Source organism: Toxotes jaculatrix, chromosome 15 (genome assembly GCF_017976425.1).
Source record: "Toxotes jaculatrix isolate fToxJac2 chromosome 15, fToxJac2.pri, whole genome shotgun sequence".
NCBI lineage: Eukaryota > Metazoa > Chordata > Actinopteri > Toxotidae > Toxotes > Toxotes jaculatrix.
The window spans coordinates 5366752-5388909 of record NC_054408.1 but is presented as its reverse complement, the minus strand read 5'-3'; the positions used below and the strand labels follow the sequence as shown (position 1 = coordinate 5388909).

Sequence of the window (22158 nt, the reverse complement as noted above, 5' to 3'; positions counted from 1 at the left end):
CCTTGGCCAAAATGTTGTTTGTGGTGACTTTAAGGCCAAGTGTATGTGTTGGCCTTCGTAAGAATAAATGAGAGAGACAATCTCACACATACACTCACACACAGCTGTACTTATAACAATGCTGCCGGGCAATTTACCAGATACACTGACTGACAGGAATCAGCAAACTTGTGGTGCTTGCTCCCTGTTTAGCTCTGTCCTCACAGTCATGGATTGTGTGTTGAACACTGAATAACCTTCCCTTTCCTACTCTTCTCTCTCCCCTTCTCTTCTCCTTTTCTTTTGGTTCTTACCTTTATTTTTTCTTTTGACCCATCTTTTTTTTTTACGCAGGTGGATGCAGGTTGGATTGGTTTCTGGTCAACTGTCGGTGGGTGTGTGTTTGGAGTGGCAATGGCCAGGTAAGCTATACCTTGCTTTTTTAACGATGTAACTGTCTCAGTTTGTGACCACTGAATTTGGATTTATGGCGAACATGAAGTGAAGCTGTACAGTAAGACTGGCCAAGCAAGTGTAGACTGCTAAAACCTCAAATCCGCAAACTGCTAAAACCGCAAATCTTGACTGCTGATGTGTAACAGATCTTCCCTAGAATGCTCTTGCTAATTAAAACCTGGGTAGCCGATACGCAGGCTTCTCATCCATGTTACTGTGTAACTTCAAAGAAGAACATAATGCAGTGCCACCCTTGCCTGGTTCCAGATCCCTAAAACCCTCCCCCCTCCCAGCTCTAATCTTCTCACTCAGCATTTAAGTGAAACAAAATGGCAATTGAGCCTGATTATCAAGCTGATACCACCCAGCTCAGTGAGAATTTGATGGACCTGCTGGGGCATCAAATTAGAATATAAGCATTTACTGTAACCCCTAATTTATATTGGCAGACCTTCTTTGTGTAACCTATGTAGCCCTCGATGCAGAGTTGTCTGTAAGATTTTATAAGACCTTCTGTGTTTACTTTCATTGAGACTCAGAGACATTTGTATGAAATGTTTCATGGTACAGTCGTGTTTATTTGGAAAACTGTAGGAAGCTCACAGCAGTATATGGACCATTTACACTAAGCACACCAGGTTGAAATGAAGTGGAATTATCCTTTAACACAGAGTGACCAGAATGTGGAGGAAAGTTACAAGGCCCATCTACTTGTTTAGATTGTTTTACTTAACTCATTCAGAGAAGAGAAAATCACACTTTAATTCATAGATTTGTGCAGCCTTTAGCCATTGATTGCAAATAGACAATTTGAAGGTGAAGGTAAAGTAAAAGAACTGACTTAAATATGTTTTCAACTCTAAGATTGCTTAAAAAAGAAGAAAATGGGGGGAAAGCATATGATTAGATGGCGACAGCTCAAGTTCAACATATCTGCAACTTCAGTGCAAATATGAAGGTTGACACGCTGACAAAACCACCTGTTCCAGGAATAAATGTGCATCTGGTCTCACATAACACAAAAAGATGGAACAAACTGCCCTTTAATTCACAACGTGTGGAAATAATCCATTCATGTTTTGTGCAATAGCTTTGCCAGTGCCCCTACTTCCTGAATAACAAGATTAGAAACTAGTACCTTTTAAATCTTCTTCACATTGGAATAACTCTGGTCAGTTGGTATGCATACATATTGTAATTCAGTCAGTCCCCTTGACACTAGGAAGGCTGTACTGTTTATAACCTTATTAATAACCAATAAATCTCTTGTAAAGAACAGTAGAGGGTTGACTTGAGTTAAAGGAAGGTGTTTCTTTCCTGCTCCCTTCATCTAATGTACTCTGTTTTAATATATGATCCAAATCCAGCAACACTGTGATAGAGTGAGGGGAATAGATGCTAATGCATCTGCCACTTCACCTCCCTTGATAAATAGGGAGCCCCACCGCAAAGACAAAGTGTGGAGTCTACAAAAGCAAGGGATTCATTCCTGCTCTGATGGATATATGTTTATCGGAGGCTGAGGCCCAATCAGCACTTCCAGGCAGGCCCACTGTTTTCTTTAAGTTGTAATCAGGGAAATGAGCCCATAACTCCCACTGTTAATCAATGAAGCTGTTTGCAGTGCGAGATGTGTGTATGTAAACAGAGCTGTTGAATTATTGGTGTTGATTACATAGACTCTGAGTCCATGGAGGGATTGATTAGTCTCTCTTTGGGGCTACATTTCATAGTTAAATGAAATTCAGCTTAAAAAATTGGCCGCACATCATTTGCCTTTTGTGCAGCTGCTGAAATATGCTGAACGTGGTTGGTAGGGGCCAGGTTTGAACTTGGCTTGTTGGTTTGGAGAAGTTCTATGCAAGTAAAAAATAAATAATAACTAATCATCATGGTTTTTCATTGTTATTTGAACCCAGTCTTCCTCATCCACTCTAATAATGTGAGACAAAAGCTCTGTTTTTGTCTTTGTGGAAAACGCCTCCTTCATGTGGATGGAAGGCCAAACAAAAAAATTTTGATTTAACTCAAGGTGGACGTAGTCTAAGTGAAAGTTAATACACTTTACACAACTTTCCATAATTTTAGAATTTTAAAGTCAGATTTTTTTTGTCACCATTTAACCATACACCCATATATTATATACGTGTATCTGTGTAATAATGCTATGCTACGCTGGAACATAATTGAAGTGTTAACCTCTTGTGATTTGTGGCTGCTGGTCCCGGGTCATGGAAGCAGACATTCTCATTTAGTATCATCAGTCACAGGGGTGACGGTCTTTTCCCTCTTGTCTCCTTTTTGATTGTGATGTCCATTGGGAAATGAGCCCCTAGATGCAGTCCTACTGCGGTCCTTTGATTAGAGCAATTTTTAAAATCGCAGAAACAGGAATTAAACTGTAATTTTGATTTCTTCTTTCTCTCTCTACTCCCTTAAAACTAATTGCTGCTTCTCTGCTCTTTCCTTCTCCTTCGTCATCAACTTGCTGCAACATGGCATCATTAGAAACGTTCCCAGGAAAGCATGTGATAATGAACTGGGCAGAGAGAAACCTTTGTGCCTTGTCTCACCCACTAGCAGCCCTTAAGATGTTAATGTCGAGATGTGACTTTTTGTATGCCACTTGCTGTCCCTTTCCCTCCAGCGAGCACTGTACCATACCAGTGCTGGCCACAGTTTGCCACAGGGGGTAGAAAATGGCTCCCTTTAAAATTCTTTTTGTGTTGCAGTTTCACATTTTAAGTGGCTTTTACTCCGGCAAAGCTAAATTTCTTAGGGGATCAGCAGTTGCCCTTTGCCAGAAAACACTGCCTGCTTGCAAACATTTCATTGCCTGTGTCTTGCCAGTGGATAGTTGAATAGCAGGGAGCTTAATACAGCACGTTCAATTAGTGGTGGAGGATGCTCCAAGGTGTGGCACCCATCTTGGAAACATTTGACAAACAATCTGGAAAGTGTTTATCTGTGTGGCCCAGACAGAAGCTGATTGGATGTCAGTGTCTTGCTGCACGCCTTTTTTTTTCCCCCACAGATTGAGGACGGAAAAAATAACTAACAAGGGCCCCTCGTTATCTTCCCATTACAAACCCCAAGAAAAGACGGGGGAGAATGGGTGAGGGAGGAGGAGGTGACAGGAAACACAACTGGGTTATTTTCCTCCACATCACAAAGGTCTGAGACAATACTCCAGGTTAATGAGATGAGATAGAGCAAACACAAATGAGTATCAGCCACTGCCTAATTTGTTTTACCTGCAAACGGGACAATCTATGATTGCATACTGGTCATCATATTATACCGTCTACATCTATTTGGTTATTGACTGCCTGTCCCTCACTAAAAACATAGACAGGCCCGAATGATAATATCATACTGATGATATTTCATCATGCCCTGCAGGCAGTTGGAGAGCAGAAAATGGAATCCACTTCTACATGACTTAAATGATGGTATCTTTATGGCCAATAAATTCTGTTACAGAAGTGTAAAAGATTGGCTTTTAATTCCGACATTGCCTCAAGACATGATCCTCTTTACTCATTGAGTAGTGGAACAGAGCTCTGAAATACATTAGCAAAGAAAAGTGGTTTTTGTTCAGTATTATTATGTTTTTCTTGTTGTCAACAAATTCTATGAAAAGATCAAAACCAACAGAGTATTTCAGCATGTTCCGACTTCTGTTTGTAAATCGTAAATCTTCAAAAACAGGTGAGATATTGATGCATTTTTCAAAAGGTAATTACAACAGTGTATGTAGGATTGACTCAAAATAAACTACACTGGCCATGTTCATGGTAATTAAGGAACATTGCACCCTGTGCAACAGTGTGGCTAACTGATGTTTTGAATTGTTTTTGGACTACAACAGAGTTCTGTGGTGCAAAGGAATACTGTCTACACAGGCATTACTTACTCTGATCTGAATATCACTGGCCTTGCCCTTTAAAAACAAAATGATATAGGACATGATGATAGGAGATTTTTCTTTGCTATTGGTCAACTCTAAGTCCGTGGTTTTCAAAACCAAACTCTGTTCCCATGTATTACTATCGTTCAAACTGTCGCGCCTGACTTATCTTGGCAATCAGTGACCAAGCTCTTTATCAAGTGGACTCAGGGGCCATCAGAGGTTGAGTACGCGAAATAAGCTACTTATGGTGTTTCTACCCAGAGGATCGAGGGGAATTGATACAGGGGAGTAGTCTGTGATCCTCTATGCAAAGAGATGGGGGTTTGGCTGGGTGCAAGCTAAGGATTTCGTCCCTCTCTGGCACCAGGGGAGGTTGAAGGGTTGTGGATATGAGCCAGTCAGTGGCAGATGGGTGATGCAGATTTGAGGGGTGTAGTTGTGGGCAGAGAAACTAGACATCACTGTGTAGTGGCAAGCGCTTGGCACTCTGACTAGATTGCCTCTTCCAGTGCAACTAGCTCATTCTTGAAAACAGAAATGTGATGGTTTCAGATACTTGTATCAGAAAAGACCAAAATGATCATGTATTACCCCTTAGCCTGCTCTAAATTCTCTCCCAGTGATTTGAAGTCCAAAGGTAAGAATGCAGAATGAAGTGGGTGTCCTGTGAACACGGAGGTAGAGTGTCGAAGGCTGTGAATGACAGCTTATGAAATCCCAGGAGACATTAATGTCATCTAAAAATGCCATCCCGGAACATTCTGAGTGGAGATGTTCTCATTATCTGCCCAAAGGATGATTTCCTTCATCCCCTGGCCCTCAGCATGCTGACAGAACTTCACAACCTAGCTGAACTAATCAGCCATTTCCAACACTTCTTCTTATTCTTGCATTAAGTTCATTGTCAAGTTCGGTCTGCTTGTTTCAAGCATCTTGTCTGTGAGCAACAAAACAAAAGTAATTAGTGTCTGTCTTTGCTACAGGCTTCTGTAGCGCCATCTAATTTTTTTCACCAGCATACATATTCATACCCAGAGGAGCGGAGAGGAGTTAATGAACTATGAGAGTTTAGAAAGGGCTACAAAGAGAAACCACAGTTCTCCAGAGAGTTTGAGAATAGCCGAATGGCTTGTCTTCTACAATATAATACAATGCACATCTTAACTCTGTCTGTTTAGCTGGTGAGACAAATTGAATCAACTCTTGAAATAGTGTCTGCTTGTGTAATGACAAGTACAACTGACACACTCAGAAACAAGTGGGAAAAGGAAATGATCTAGCCTTTCTCTGAAACAATGCATGTCTCCGGTAATAGATTATGACAGAAGTCACAGAAGAAGCAGACATTGAGTAATTGCATAGCTGCTCATTGTGCCTATGAAGGATGCCTCTTGTTTCTGAAGCAGCTGTCTTTACTCACTTTAGTTATCGTGTCCGCTTTTTGTCCTGGTGTTTTTTTAATTTTTTTTTTTTTTTAATTTCTCCCCCATTCATCCCACCCACCCCCAGGTTTGCAGATTCTATTCGGGGGATGCTGAAGCTGATCCTGGTGCTGATGCTAGCAGGAGCCTCACTGTCCTCTACCTGGTTCACACTCACCTGTCTGAGTGGAGTCACTCACCTTCCCGCCACTGCAGGTAGGTCCACAACAACATAGCTGTCAAGGTGACACTGCACACAGACGATGCAGCTGGGAGGCTCTGATACGACCCAGAGCCAAAATGAATTCAGTGGGCAGTTCAGCGCTGTTGCTTAGATAGATTTGCCAAAGGCAGGACAATCCACACTGAATTATTATGTGGATTTGCAGTGAACCAGACCACAGGGGTGTCTCCTCTGTATCCCAGCTTTGTACATATAGACCAGCATGTAAATGTTTGCATTTGCTTAGTGCTACTCCTGATTAGTGCATGAAAAGACACAGGGGAACAAAACATCTTCAGCAAACAAACAACCACAGCCAACAACGCAGGTTCTAAGATAATAAGCAAAATAAATAAATAAATGTAATTATCGTACTAGATCCAGTAGATGCTGCCATAGAAAGACAAGTCATCATATTGGTCACTGTCTTTCTAGGGAAGTACAAATCTTACAGACTGCCCTGTATATTTGGTACATATTCAACAGAAGCAGTCTATTAGTACATGTCAGTGATAAATCCATTAGGGACATTAGTGGACTTAGCTGCCTTTCCTGAAGCCAAACCAATAAGCATACCAGCATGTCGTTCAAAGCCACTGATTCTAACCATCATCATCCATCATCATTCTCCAGGCTCTGGCATCGCTCTCTTTCTATCTCATGTCCTTTTATCCGAGACACTGGCAGTCTGCAGCGGCCAGGCTCCAACCTTGTTCATCTGCCTGGCATAACATACAAGAGGGTGACGTCATACATCAACAAAATCTGCCAAACCCCTCATTATGCCCGTGTAGGATGGTCAGTAGCTCACACGCATCAGCGTAATCTGCAGTTTCTGTGAACAACTGACTGACTGAGTTTTTTGGGGGGAAAAAGTAAATAATTTGCACAGAAGTTGTCAGTGGGGTCTATTAGACTTCGTTGTGTGTTTCTGTTTTGCTGTAGTCCTAAAATTGACTAAATGTAAGATACTTACCAGATTTACCATTTTCTGAATATATAGTGTGGCTGGTAGTTAAGTTAAGCATCGTGACGTAAATGTCTTCTTCCCTCGTGGTTTTTGGGAGCATTTAATGCCTTTGTTACAAAGCTGTCAGTGGAGATGGTAATAAATGAGGGCAGAGAGTGATGGGGAATGACATGCAACAAACGTCTGCAGATGGATACGCTGCGGTTAGTGTTTGGTACCTTTCCATTTTTTTTTTTTTTTAGTCACATACTCACACTCTCCTCTGTCAAGCTCTTGGAAACAGTTATAAGGATTTTCTCTGACTGTTAGCACAGTTTGTGTTTTTTTTTTTTTTTTGTGGCTCTCCAACCTCTGACATGAGATTCTGTGACATTATTAATTCTTAGCCACTTGAAAGATGACCCTGAGTCCTCTACAGCTAAACATGTTACAAACAAAACAAGAAATTTGATGAGACCACCTTGAGCTTTAGGAAACTGTGATGGGCATACTTCACTTTTTCTGATATTTTATAGGTCAAAAGATTAAATGATTAATCAAGAAAATAATCTCCAGATTAAACAGTAATGAGTATTATACAATTGTTATTATTACAATTGTTAGTTGCAGCCCTAAATGCATAAATGTTTAATTACAATACAACCCCCAACATAATTTCTAGAAAAAACTTAGTCTTCTCTTCAGGCCAGGGAGGCACATCCCACATTCCTCTGCTGCTCTGCTCACCTCATGTCATGTCATCCCTTCCTTCAAGGGATCTCCTACTACCTTCTGGGAGCTGGCAGTAGATAGCCTAATTCAGTAACGTGAGGGGAAAAGCTGAAGCGCTCTTAAGGCTTTGGTATCAGTGCAGGATTGAATAAAGACAAGCGGGGGAGAAGGCTGCCTTTGATGGCTGCATGAGTGCCGCCTGGGTTCCTTGTCACAGGCAGGCGGGCAGGCACGCAAGGGCCCTCAGAGGCGCTGTGATTAAAGGGACGTGCAGGCTAATGGGGAGCTCATTTGGACCAATCTGCTGTGATAAGGGAGATGGAGGGTGCCGTGATGCTTCAGAGGTGATGGCTTAATCTCTCTGCACATCCACTCTAAGACACGTCTACACATTTTACTTTTGGTCCAGACCAGAGATGGCCGGACATACTGAACAATCTCAGACTGCTGTGCCAACATGAACACGCAGACGCACACAGTTGACAATAAAATGCTGTATATTGTACCAATAAACCTATATTACACAAAACTCTATGGAGGAGACCTCCACCGGGGTTAATTGTGGGAAATAGATTGAGCCAGTCATCACATCATGATCTGAAATTAAAAATGTACTATTCCGAATTAATTTTTTAGTGCACACAAATTAAACCAACAGCATGCTCATCACGCCTGAAGAAAAAAATGAGACAAGCTGTTAACTCTGTGGACAACTGCACATTTTGGAAAAAGAACAAGACATTTGTTTTTAATATATTGTGGAATCCTTGAATTGAGTTATATCTTAATACTGAGTGTGTGCAAGTAAACTAAAAACAACAATATATTAGAAAAGAAACTAAAGAAATTAAAGAAATTAAAATTGAATTAAAATTGAGCACCTCCATCCTCAAACTGATAATTTCTAAAATGGAGCACATGAAACAGGAATGTGATATAAACAAAGGACGTAAGCCAATTCAGTGCAGTGGTGGACTTGGGGGACATGTTGTTTGGGTTGCAAACTGGCCGTTTTCCATCAAAACACCTACAGTGTTTTGGTTTTGTTTCTAGTAAATTGCCTCCTTAAGGGGTGGCATTCTAAATGAAATGTTTCAGGATGAGGGATCTTCATAAATCTCAGTGCTGTTGAGAACAAATGGTACAGTAGGAAACTTTAGAAGGTAGCATAAATCACCCCTGCTGTTCTATAAACTTGACCAGAACGCCATCTTTTTTTAAACAGTTACTCAGATGGGACTTTGTGCCCGATTACATCAAAGTTAAACTTCAACCTGTTATTGTTCTGCTGTTTCTTTTGCCCTTTCACAGCCATCTTGTACACCTCCTGCATCCTGGTGGGCATTTTTATCAACAGCAGCGTGCCAATATTCTTCGAGCTCTTCATCGAGACAGTGTACCCAGTCCCTGAGGGAATCACCTGTGGGGTGGTCACTTTCCTGGGGAACCTGGTCACCGGCCTGCTCCTCTTCTTTCTCACATTTTATTGTAAAGGTAAGACAAGATGAACTGCGTGTGTACGAATAAGGAAACATGACTTGATGAAATCCCCAGTCCTGTATTAATATTTTCAAACTATAATGGATTCATTCATTCATTTTCTGGACCCATTAGAGCCTATTTAGTGTCATGGGGTTAGGATAATGCCGTATAAATCTTTTTTTTGTATTTCTTCTTTTTTTTCTGTGGACAAAGTCCAAATGTGCTCCATTTACAGGCTTTCTGTCCCCCTGCAGGTTTCTCTCACCTCCCAAAAGCCACAGGCTCCATTGTTTTCAGAAATCCATTTGAAACCCTGCAGATGCTGCCGATAAAAGGCGGACAGTGGGAAAATTAGGTTCCATTGCAAGTGACACATTCAGCACAAAGAAAGAAAAACTTCCTATTGTAATTTAGCCGCAGATTTATCTTTGAGTTGGCTGCCTGACAGAGTTTGATACAATAATTTAGGGCCACAGCAGAGAGGACAGCATGTCATCTGCTTTTCTTCTGCTTCTGTGGCTTTCACAGGAGAAAGTGAATTCAGAAGTAAACCGAGCTCAGTCATCCATGTGTGTGTGTGTGTGTGTTTTTGTGTGTATGCTGCTGTGTACTCAGGACCCCGTGGTATGTTCGCTCACTTGTCGTTGGTTTTATTATACCTGCCTATAAGTTTAGCCACATCACGGCACCAATCAGCTGTAAAGACGGATCCATCTCAGACACACACACTCCTTCTACCCCGTGTGTTTGAGTAAATAAGAAATATACTTTCAGACCTTCATAAATATTCATGAGCTTCATCCTCGTCCTCTGCCAAATTCCTCCGATTGCTACCAGGCTACTGACAGCTGCTGCCTGACAACTGTATCTTGATCCTGCCTTCTGGGTTGTCTTGCTGTTGAGGGTGGATATGATTCTTGTTTGACCTGAACAGCCACGGGGCCCAGTGGTTCCCCGGGGACCGCTAACAAGTACGACAGCCAGGGCACGAAAGCAGCTTTCGTTGTCAAGAACAGCAGGTCTCTAACATCCACATGACGCATACCCCAACATGGGAACATGTCAAGTCTTCAACTAATGATTATTTTCATTGTGGACTAATTATTGATCATATTTCTTACTAATCGATTAATAGTTTGACCTGTAAAATGTCAGAAAATACTGAAAATAGCCCATTTAAAGTTCCCAGAGTCCAGCTAACATCTGCAAATTGTTTTCTTTGCCTGACCAACACAGTGTTGTGGATTGCTGATGAACAAATTGATTACTTGACAATTGATTGCTCGTTTCTGCACTTTATTGTAGTAAATTTCATTGTTTATACAGTGAAGTGAAGTCTGAAGGTGGAGTCTGGAGGGTTGAGAATGAAGCTGAAGGCATGTGGAGTGGATTAGTTTAAGCCAGGTTTATTCATTTCCACAGTGAAAACATCAGTAGTTAAGGGATAACATAAACAGAAATGAAAGTGTTTAAAAATCGGGATCCATATGACAGGGAATGTATTGAGAATGATCTGAACCAGTAGTATGTTAGTATGGTGATAATAAATCATAGATTAGATGGCAGTATATCAGGTGTGGAGAGACGGAGCTTTGGATAGATGGAGCAGCTTCAGGCCAACACACACAATCACAAGAGTAGAACTCATAAAAAATACATGACGTATCCTCTGCTCGACACTTGTCTGCGATGCTGAATGAAGGGAGCCTGCTTGGTGTGGTTGAAGGTGTGTCAGTGTGCATCTCAGTGTGTTGCTGTACACTGTGCGTGTTGCTGCTCCTCTATTGTTTTTGAGTGCAGATGCGAGTGTGTGTGTGTGTGTGTGTGTGTATGTGTGTGTTTGGGTGAGCCGAAGGGCATCTGATGTGCTGAGAAGGATCCTGACAACTTCCTTGTGACAGCTGGGGAGAATATCAAGCTGAGATGATGGAGGCTCTTGCTGCTCCTTTCTTCACTTCCCGCCCTGAAGTCGTCTAATACAGTACGACACATCCAGGCTCTCTTGTCAGGAAGTTCACACAGCTGCAGGTGGGCAGGCATTGTGCATGTGAGCTCACACATAACTACCTCAGTGGTGGACTGCCGCATACTTTTCCAAAGTAGGTACCAAGTTGTTGAAGCCCAATGTTCCTACCACACCGGCAGGTAACCAACCGCTGTTTGCGGGTCAGAGATCATGATGTGAGGTTCAGTATCCTGAATGAAAAGACCAAAACCATGTAGGTAGGCCATTCATTCCTACTGAAGATGAACATCTGGAAAAACAGGTGACAGATATACAGTTTCAAGGTATTTGTTTTAAAACATTTAATTATATAGTGATACTGTATAAATTGCGGTCATAGTATAAAGTAACAAATACTGTGGTAGAAGAGTTTTTGATTTTCATCCATGTCTACCCTGAAAATTCATGTGATGTTAAAACACTGATATTGTCCAGTCAGTGCAGCACTGGAATGAAATCCCGTTTGGAAGTCAGCTGTATTCTGTTCTCCTGCAGAGATCAGTCCTGCAAAGATTAATTAGATTATTATGTAAATTCCCCTTGGAAGTATTCTAGTGGGCCGTTTCATTACTCTAATTTCCTCTCTGTTGTCCCATAATGGACGTGGCAAATAATATTCACACTTCAAAACTCATAAATTCTGCATGAGCTTCATCTTTTCAAAACCCTTTCAACTCCTGATATTGAAAAGTGGCAACTTTAGCCTTTAAAGATTTCCATCTATTTCCAGTTTATAGTTCATTTTAGGGTTTTCCTTTTGGCTGCCCATTGCCTCGTTATGCATTCTGAATTATGGCTCCTTTTCCCTGCTAGCACGGAAACGTTCATGAATTTAGCTCCTTGTCCATTTTAATATCCATGAGAGCCCGGTCTTGGTTCAGTGAGCCCTAACTGGCCTCTTGACTCTGTTTTCATGTTTTAAAAATCTCCAGAGTCTCTGAACCATGTGACGCAGAAACATGAATGGAGCCTCCGGGCAATACATCTACGCTTGCCGCTCTTTTTCAATTTGATCTACTCTGTGTGTTTGTGTCATTTAGCGTGGAGTATCATGTGCAATACAAATTAGGAGATAGGTATTGTGGGGCAAAAGAGCCTCAGAGGTTTTGTGGAGGAAGAAGAAGAAGAGGAGGAGGAGGAAGAAGATGAGGAGGGAGGGGAGGGGTGGCGAGTTTCCGTTCAGCTGTGAGTTGTTAGTCACTCCTGCACTGGGTGAAGCAGAGATTATTCAGCACGGAGAAATAATTGCTGCAGTTCTTTAACTTCCCCCCCCCCCCCCCCCCCCCCCCCCCCCTTAAGCTAAACTTTGCGTTCTCGTCTGAAGTGAAAATTCCTTTGCAGACTTAACTTTTTCAACCCCCCATAAAGACTGTGGAAGTGTTTAAAAACAAAACAAACAGCCTCTCTTCACACAGCTCAGTCACTCCTGGGAGAATAAAAGCCTTTTTCAGTTTTGATCTTGAGCGAGAGACGACACTGATAGAGTAAATGAACAGATGCATATTAATTACACACTCGCAAAATACACACATGGCAGTGATTATCAAAAATCTGACTGTTATAGGTGTGTTCACCAACTTGTCAGTCTGCAGTAAATATTTCCATATGCATCATAATAAGGCAATGGTCATTTTGTGATGGATCATTTTGTTCTTTGCATGAAACTTGTCTCTGTATCTTCAGGTGTGACCCCAGTCTTCTCAAACTCGCAGCAGTTTTAAAGGAGAACTGAGCCGCGTTAATTATAACGCTGCATTGACCTCAGTTAAGACTGATTAAGGCCGTAGGACGCATGTCAACCCCCCGTCTCTGTCTTCATCTGTAGCCCCGATCTGCTGACAATGACAGATACAGTAATAAGATGTTAATGATATGATGAACTGTCTGATGTCCTCTGAACATGATCACAGTCATGGTGATCCTGCTATAGTTCATGGCACCAGTGACCAGTCAAACTGTCCTTTGTGACTGGTGTCCAATTATTATGGTTCAGTTAAATTAAAAATTAATACATAATTTTTTTTTTTACTAATATAAAAAAAATCACAATTTGAGAATTAAACCTAAACACGTCTCACACGAGGATATCTGTTTGTTTCTTGCTCATTTCCTGTATATACTTAGTTATCCATTTATTTTACACACTGAAGGACGGCCTACTCTGTGTAAGGGGAATTATGTACATTTTCACATTGCTTTTTTCATGTCTGTAAATTTGAGGAGTGAGCCTTCGTGGTTAAAGATGATGTGCCGCCGCATACGCCATCCTACCAACTGGAATATATATATGTGGAAGTTATAGTTACAGATCTGTAGTTGAAGTATTAAATTTCATTCTTTTCTTTTGACTGCAGTACATGAAAAGTCTTTCCTTATGAGACTGTCAGAGCTGATAATTAATTCTCAAAATTTTGACCTTAAGTCGGTTGCCATAGCACCATTGTAAGAACCACAGTGCAAAAGTTTGGTAGGATGGAGGTAAAGGAAGGACAAAAAAGAGATCGGAAATTGAATAGAACTAATAGTCTGCCAGCTCTTTGGGGGATATATCTACCATCATCACCCCCTTCCTCTTCAGCAGCTTAATGACCATCCATTTATACAACTCCATAAACTGCTTCAACAATCAGTGTAAAAAGCTTAGTCATCAAATGAATTAAAACAAGTAAAAACAGAAAGACACAACTGATGAAAACAATTTATCAAAGCCAAAGAAAGTGTTGGACAATTATGACAAGAGATTTAAAAGATCAGAGTGATTTTTATTAGTCTGAGCTTCTCAGGTGTTTCAGAGCCAGTCCAGTCACCTTTAGTGCTCAGCCTGGAGTTTGGAACAGTAATCTGTGGCTGCCCACTGTTTTATAGGAAACTTTACAGGCCTATGACACAGCTCAAGCCAGAGTCCTTCAAACTATGATCATTAAAATCTAATAATCAACTTTAAAGCGAGCCGGTGATCTGAGGAACCTTCAGAAACAGAACAAAGTGGCTTCACTCTTCTCTTCTTCCTTTTATCTTATTTGCTCTAATCTTTTTCCTTCACCCCCCCCCCCCCTCCCTCCTCCTCCTCAGTTCCCCTCTTGTCTGTTTACCGTTCAGCCAAACTTTAACTGTATTTCCTCTAAACTTTGCTGCAGGCTTGTCCTTAGAGATCAGAGGGGAGCGATTGAGCTGCCTTTCCATTTTTACCACACCACCTAATTGAATTACCCAGCGCCACATTAGCATTCTTTTAAGACTGTAGGACCAAACACACACACACACACACAGACTGTACGTCTCCAACTTTAAACGAACGAGTCTTTGTCTGGGCGCACATGTGAGAAAATGAGACAGAGTTAGACAGAGAAGACTTTAGGTCAGATAAACACAACTCCATTAACCCGTCTCCACGCCAGGTCTCCCCCTGTCCGGCTCACACACTCCTGATTAATGAGGCCGCTTCAGGAGTCTCGACACCTCGCTGCAAACACCCTCACCCAATCCCTCACCTCTCTCCACTTTCAAGCCCCTTCTCCACCTGTCTTTTACTGCAATTTATCCTTTGCTTTCATCTTCGCACCTCTTACCCCACATTCTTTCTCCTCATGGAAGAGGTGAAGCATCGAGCACACAAAGGTTTGTGCCTTACAGCCAAAACTCATAATTTACCACAAAGGGGCTGCATCGTGCTGTCCAAACACTGCATTGATCTGGTACTCTCTTTAGGCCAGGGCGGATGATTGGTGATGTTATGGAAAGCCGGCTGACTGCAGTCGAAGTTGAGCCAGCGTGAGTTGAAACGCATTGTGCTGGCAGGAACCCCGGGGCTCTGCTGCGTATACGACCTGATTTCTCTATATTTAGTCTGGCTCGTTATCAAGACCCGAGCAGCTGCCTGCTGCCACCACATCCTGTGTCCAGGCTGAGAAGTTGGCCCTCGCCAAACAGCGCAGATTCTGCTTAACGTCTCCGTCAGGACCAAACACCTACATGTACATGTTGTTGAGATGGCCGGCTTCACAGCGAGGACTGCTTAATGCGTCCGAACGACCACCTTTTATTGATATGGACACTGTCCAGACTTAGTGCTTGTGTCAGGTGTGGTTCTGTGTTCACGCAGGCGTGCGTGGATGAAGTCTGAGTGCGTGCATCACAGACACCGAGAAGAAGAGGAGGTTGTCTGTGTGCTGATGAGTCAAGATGCCAACGGTCCAGTGCAGCTGCGAGCTTCCCATCTGCCCTCCAGATTCTGTATTACTGCAGACAGCCAGAGCACCTCTCCTGTGGTTAATGGAGCTTGAACGGAGCTGAGAAAATAGAACAAAATAGAACATTCTGCACCATGTTTAGGTTCAAGTGTAGGTCAATGATAATGGGGAACACTGCCGGTATCACTGAATTATTCAAAATCATTATGAAAGACAGCTCTGGAGGCTGTTCTTATTTCCTATATGGTGTGTCAGGAATTCCTATTGATTAGCCATTAGTCCTATATGATACTCATAAATTATTCTGTGTCACTTCATACTAACTCTCATTAGGTTTGTGGATGTATGAAGATGACTCATATTTCATTATGAAGGAGCACATGGTCACATGTTGTGGTCTGTTACTTAGTGCTGAGGCGGGGATGAAGTCAGTGGTCATTCTCTGTTCAGATTTCGAGCCAGTGTAATCATAATTTTTTTTTTTTTAAACATGTATTGTCATAATATAGTTTCTGGTTTTTAGTTAATATTCATCTCTGCTTTATCATAATTAGGTGAGCACCTAATGAACAAAAGTAAGTGGACACCTGTGAGCACCCATGTCATTCCAAACACAGTGACCTCCAGTCCTCTGGTTTCTGGTTTTCTTTCTTTCTCTGGAACCTGGCTGCAGACATTTTATATTATTTAGCCACAAGAGCATTAGTGAGGTCCAACACCGATGTTAGGCGATAAGGCCTGGCTTGCAGTAGCTGTTCCAGTTCATCCCAGAGGAGTTGAGGTCAGGGCTCTGTGCAGGCCAGTGACGTTTCTCCACACCAGACTGGGAAAGCCATTACTAACTTTGTGCATGGGGGCACTGTCATGCTGAAACAGGAAAGTGAAAGCACACTAACAGTCTGTATTAAGAGTTTCCTTAATTGGAACTAAGGTAGTCGAAGGCTAGCTGAAATTATGGAAAAACAGCTGTAGACCAAAAGTACACAAAAGAACCGAGGTTGTCCACATACTTTTGGCCATGTAATGTAAATTCAGTTTATTTGTAAGAAAAGGAAAAGATGAGTGAAAAAAGGCTGAAAAGAGAAGAAAGTCAGAGAAATGGACAATTTATAAAAAAAAATGTCAAAGTGCAGAACAGAAAAACTGAACATTTTGACCTAAAGTGCCCTGAATCATCGACCTGCCCACCAGTTAACCCCAAACATGTCTCCCCTCTCTCTCTCTCTCTCTCTCTCTCTCTCTCTCTCTCTCTCTCTCTCTCTCTCTCTCTCTCTCTCTCTTTTTCTCTCTCTTTCTTTGTCCTTCATCTAGAGCTGTCGTGGCTCAACTGGTGTCTAACAGGCTCCTGTCTATTCAGCCTCGTCCTCATCCTCTTCTTCAGGGAGTCTTACGACCGCCTCTACCTGGACGTCTTTGTCTCCGTGTGACACAGCAGAGGACAGAAACGAGACAGCTGAATAACAAGGGACTGAACAATTATTCTTGCACAAAGGAGAGGAGAATGAAGGGAATGTCGAAAGGCCACACTCTTTTAAGATGGATGATTTTAGGATTTAAATGTATATATATATATTGGTAATGGTGGTGATGGGTTGCTGTTGTATGGCTGCTGAGACGAACCACAAGGCAACTCTACATCAGTGTTTACTCTTCATACCTGATCAACCCATGCCCACATGACTAACACATCAGTTCCGGTTTTTATGTCAGTCTGTTTGTTAGTAAACAAACGTTCACAAACGTTTGTGAATTTTTTTTTTTCTTTTTAAACCAGGCATGACATGTAGGACTGTTAGTTATTGCTGTTTACAGATTATATAATATTTAAAGTTGTTCTCAGTGTCGCCCCCGTGTGGCTGCTCCGCTCACTGTCCTTGATCGTCTCTAAAATAAACTGGACACCATCACAAAGTTCACACGCTGGATGTCGCTGACACCAGATCAGCTCAAGAGGAAATGAAGGGTGATGAAGGGACAGCCTCATCAGCCAATCAGCAGGCCTGGCTGTGCTGAGTCGAGGACTGACAAGGGACCTCCTGGTGTTTTAGTTCTCCTCCACTGGTAAGACCCTGTTAAGTGACCTGTGGTACTTCCTGCCATTGAGAGGCAGGTTCTTATGTAATGTTTTATCAACCTCTCAAGACAAATATTATGCAAATAAAACGATCTAGATTGATGATTGGATGCCGGCTACGGACGTGGGCTGGGATTGGATAAGCCTGCACTTTTTTCCCCACCAGTGAATTGTCCATGTGGAATAAGCTGACTCATCTGAACTGTTACACCATCATCTTCCAGAAGTCATTCAGCCAATTTATGGTTAACTATGTCCATTTTTTGGGGGGAGTTTTTTACAGTTTTTAATCTTTGTTTTTTTTTTTCCCCCCTCAGCAGCCTGCCAGTATTTATTGGAAATGTCTCAACACTAGCACCGTCGACGCTCAGTTTAACAGAAGCGGGATGTTTGGTAAAGATTTCAGCCACAGCTGAGGCACACTGAGGGAGATTATTTTACTATACAGGCATGGGGATTATGTTGCGTCGCCATTGCCAAGCTGCTCCTCCTCCAAAGCACCAGCAGGTGTCTCTGCGCCAACTGAGTGTCTACTGACAAAAAAAAAAAAAAACCTTAAGCTAAAAAGGAAGTTGCCATTTTCATGGATTCCTGGACTGATAAAATTGGAGTTGTGACAAAAACCAGCTCCAAATCTAGAGGGACATAACCACACACTCAAAAAAAAAACAAAAAAAAACAACACACACACACACACACACACAAAGCAACTGAAAAACATCTGTCACTTCTAGACAAACTTTTTCTCTAACTTGTCCGTGACTTATTTCTCTGTCTTTGTCTTGCACAGAAGCTATGAGAAGTGTTTTAATGTGGTTTCCTGTGGGTTTTGAGGAGGCTCTGTAATGTGTTTCCTGGTGCTTGTTTTTTATTTGATTTGATTTTTTTTTTGTACCCTCTTTCTACAGGTTGTCTTTTACCTTTTGACGTGTTGCCTTAATTGCCCAGTGCAGTGCGTTTCAGTCTCCCTCTCTTCCACACTGTGACTATTTTGTCTGTATATATAGTTAAAGGTCATGTTCTTCTTTCCTGCAGATTACACTGCAGTTTCCAGGGCTTTGGGTTATAAATGTCCTCGTTCTGTGAAAGGAAAAAGAGCAAATGTGACTGTTGAATATTTCCAGCACCTTATTAAAATGAACATTTTAAGAATAATGTTGCTGTTGTTCTCCTGTTGTTGATAGGCCACTGAAGGTTATTTAAAAAATGTACTTATTTACCTGTTCCCACTCTAATGATCTCCTACATTTCTTTCAGAGGTCTGTCAGCGACCTTCCGAAATGGGACTTGTTGCCTTTGCTCAAAGGTGGGTGTGTCCCACATCATTCACCCAGTATGGGTACGTACATCTCAAACACTCGGAACGCTGAAAGTCTGCACTTTTACCTCGCAGTTACTGTTTCGTTTCACGTCCAGTGAGCTAGAATACAGAGCCAACGCAGGAGCAAATGTTCCACAGTAGTTAATTACTTAGCTCCCATTATCACAGCTGAGCTCCTTACTCAATACTCAGTCTTTCTTGTGGCTGCAGCGCATTTTGGTTTTTTATTTGCTTCCTATAGAGGCTGCAGTCAGTGAACATTTTATCTGTGCTTCAGTTCCTTTCAAAATGGCCATTATATAACATATTTAAAGCTCCAGAAAGAGGCTTTTGATTTGTTATTATGTCAAACCTCTATGCAACATAATGGGACCATTTATTTCATTCAGTATTGCTCTTCCATCAAGTTGGTGAACTCAAAGAGTTTCTGACTTTTAATTCCTAGAAATATTCCTTAATGACGTTGTTTGGAGTGTTTTCTCAGACTTAATGTCATAGAACTGATTTCACAGGCTGAGTAGAACGAACTGAGTCAAGTAAACTGAACTTGATGTTTAAGATAATAATTAATTTTTGTTTGTTTAACTGATCATTACTGAAAACGCTGGTCTGTGTTACTCCTATTTAAAGACGTCAGAAAACTCGGTGTAGTGTGCTTAAGCACCTGTCAGTCTATTCAAGATTGATGAATGGTTCCAGTCTTGAGTTGTGGCTTGTTTCTTTTTTTGCACTGGGATCACAGACTGTGCCTTTAAGGAGCAGATTGCATCACGCTCTGATGGGGCCTGAACTCATTTGCTGTGTTATTTTGGCAGGACAGAAACGTTCTCGCACAATGTCCCGAGGCAGGAGCAGAGGAAGCTCTCAGAGGACTATTGCATTCTAGGAAATCTTCCTACTTCTGTCTTTCTTCAAATACAAATCAAGATGAGCATGTATGACCCACAGGCAATGACCTCACTGGTTTTTCAAGCCTCCATTAAATCCCTGCACGAATAGTTCCCCTCCCCCTGGTGGCCCAGCTGGAGATGAGCTCATGCTCTGTTGCTGGTGAGAATGAATGTCTGCATCCAAGAGATTGCTGAAGACTTCGATCTGGTTCCAATCAGTGGCTGCGTGTGTGAATGAAAAGATGCTGAAATAAATTTCACCTCAGCTGTAAAATTATTCAGTCCGTGAACCGTTGAACCGGTGCCATTCGATCTGACGGGAACTCCTGACCTGAGACTGTTTTCAGGAATCAAATTCACAAATGACACGAAAAACAACTGCTAGAAATGGATTTGGCTCCGCGCAAGTTCAGATTGGATGGTTTAAGGTTGAGTGTGCCTCAAATTGTTGTATGGCATTTACAAAGGCGAGGCCTGCGGGGATGTTAAATTAATCCACTGTTGGTTTATGGTGATCTGTTTGATGAATGCTGTCACATGCACTCACCACAAATCCTGCAGTGAAAAAAAAAGCTGATTTGTTTTGACATTTCAGTTTATTGACAGTCAGTTTGTTGACACAGTTTCAGCCTTTTCCTCCTCACTTCCAGTCTTCTCTGCTCACCATGATAAAACCAAACAAATAAATAATGTACAAAATAACACAGAACAGGTCTAAGTCTGCACAGACATGGACAATGTAAACAAAAGCAAAAGAGTAAACAGAATACAGTCAATAATACATACATTTTATCATGGGTGTATTTGTTTATTCATGGTGTTGGGAATCTAAGAAATGGTCCAAAGGAAAGGTTTTTGAGTTGCTTCAAATGATTGTCAGCCAAACACTGACCTGTTGTTTTTTAATGAAACCTTATAATGCATTTGGAATGGTTGCAGGGACCAAACAACAGTTGTTTTCATTATTTTAAAGTGAGCGAGGAAAAAAAAAAAATCTCATAAATCAACCTTGTCATTCAGCATCAAAATTTACAAAATACATAACCACTGGTGATTTATTCTTTCCCCTCCAGAGAAAATCATGACAGGCAGAAACACGAAACACATGTCAAATATGATTCACTTGCACTCGCACATTGTATACAAGTGAATATATATTATACATGTATGAGATCTTCAAGTGGAGCAAAACAAATATTCAGCTGTTGAAGGTTTAAATGCGTGTTACAGACAAAGAGAAGCAGCATGAGGCAAGAAAATCTGATTAAATCCAGTTTTTACTGGTGTGAAAATTACTACAAAAACCGAGCCATTTAATTCACACAGAGGGATGTTATTAAAGAGAAAACACTTTTCTTTTTTCTTTTTTTTTTACAATGAGGCCTGTGCATAAGTAAATACGCTCCGCTTCCCTGACAAGCACAGGACAAAAAAGGTGGCTGTGTTTTCTTGTCAGAGGGAGATAAGCTAATGATGCACACATTTCCTACTGTTCACAACACTAACTGTTTATTAACAGCCTTTCAGCAGGAGTCAATTCTAATACCTTCCCCTGGCTCGCCATCAGTGCTGGATGTGGTGCTGTATCTGTTTAGGGTCTCTCGGGAGCAGATAGAGCCACACAAAGAGGAACAATAGTTTAGTTTTTTTTTTTTTTTTTTTTTTGCAGACAAGCAGTTTGGGTAAGTTGGCTTTTGTTGCATCGGGCTGTCAAAGGCTGGGGAAGTAGCTGGCTGGCTGGCTGACGAAAACCGGTGTCGCTGTCACTGTGTGTGACATTTTTATACCCCATCTTTTGTTTCTTCCTTTAGACACCATTTCTTATATTTCCCTGCTGTGTTTCCGCTGAGACACTGCTTGTTTTTCTTACCCTTGTGACTAAAACTCTCTTGTGTCTCTTTTCTAACGTTGCACCTCAGTGTCTCCTTGGGCCTCCCAGAGCTCCACAAGTCCCTTAATTGACTTCTGCAGAATTATGAAAAATGAGCTGTGCTTTCAAATGGCTCATTTAGCAGAACTGCTATCACACTGCCTGTTACTTTATCTCCAACATATTAAAAAGGGCTTGGTGCTCTTGATTAGGAGCGATGGGCTAAAAAAAAAACCCAAGGTACCGGCATTTGACAGCTGGCCACTAATTTGCCAATCCATCACTGGTGAATTTGAGGTATTTGGCTACTCCTGTGGGAAAACACAACATATATTAAGATATAAATGCTCCACCAGTGTTTCTAAAAACCAGGAGACAGACTTATGGGTGATGCATGGAAGACACACGTGTGTGCGTGTTGATTTAGTGCCCACAGAGCGTCTGGGTCACAGGTTAATGGGCTGTGACAGTTACTGTGTGACAGCCATGTGTCCAAAGCAACATATCAAACTCACATATGCTAATTAATTGCAGCTTTCTCTGAACGACAGCATCTGCTAACTGCACGCACACAATGTATATACACAAGCAGCAGCCTAAGCTGTGTGTCATTACAACAGATGAAGGTGAAGCAAATTCATTGTAAGTGAAGG

The 22158-nt window shown here is 41.7% G+C and overlaps 1 protein-coding gene across 2 annotated transcripts in view; it reads left to right on the top strand.

The window, feature by feature from the left end:
• Window positions 1-18106, top strand: part of slc49a4 (solute carrier family 49 member 4) — a 42508-nt gene extending 24402 nt beyond the window's left edge. For both annotated transcript variants that reach the window (XM_041056620.1, XM_041056619.1), the window contains exons 6-9: window positions 334-401; window positions 5858-5985; window positions 8985-9167; window positions 16662-18106. In XM_041056620.1, the coding sequence (XP_040912554.1) occupies window positions 334-401; window positions 5858-5985; window positions 8985-9167; window positions 16662-16777 (495 nt within the window). In that variant the 3' untranslated portion in view covers window positions 16778-18106. The remainder of the gene's footprint in view (window positions 1-333; window positions 402-5857; window positions 5986-8984; window positions 9168-16661) is intronic.
• Window positions 18107-22158: the final 4052 nt, after the last annotated feature.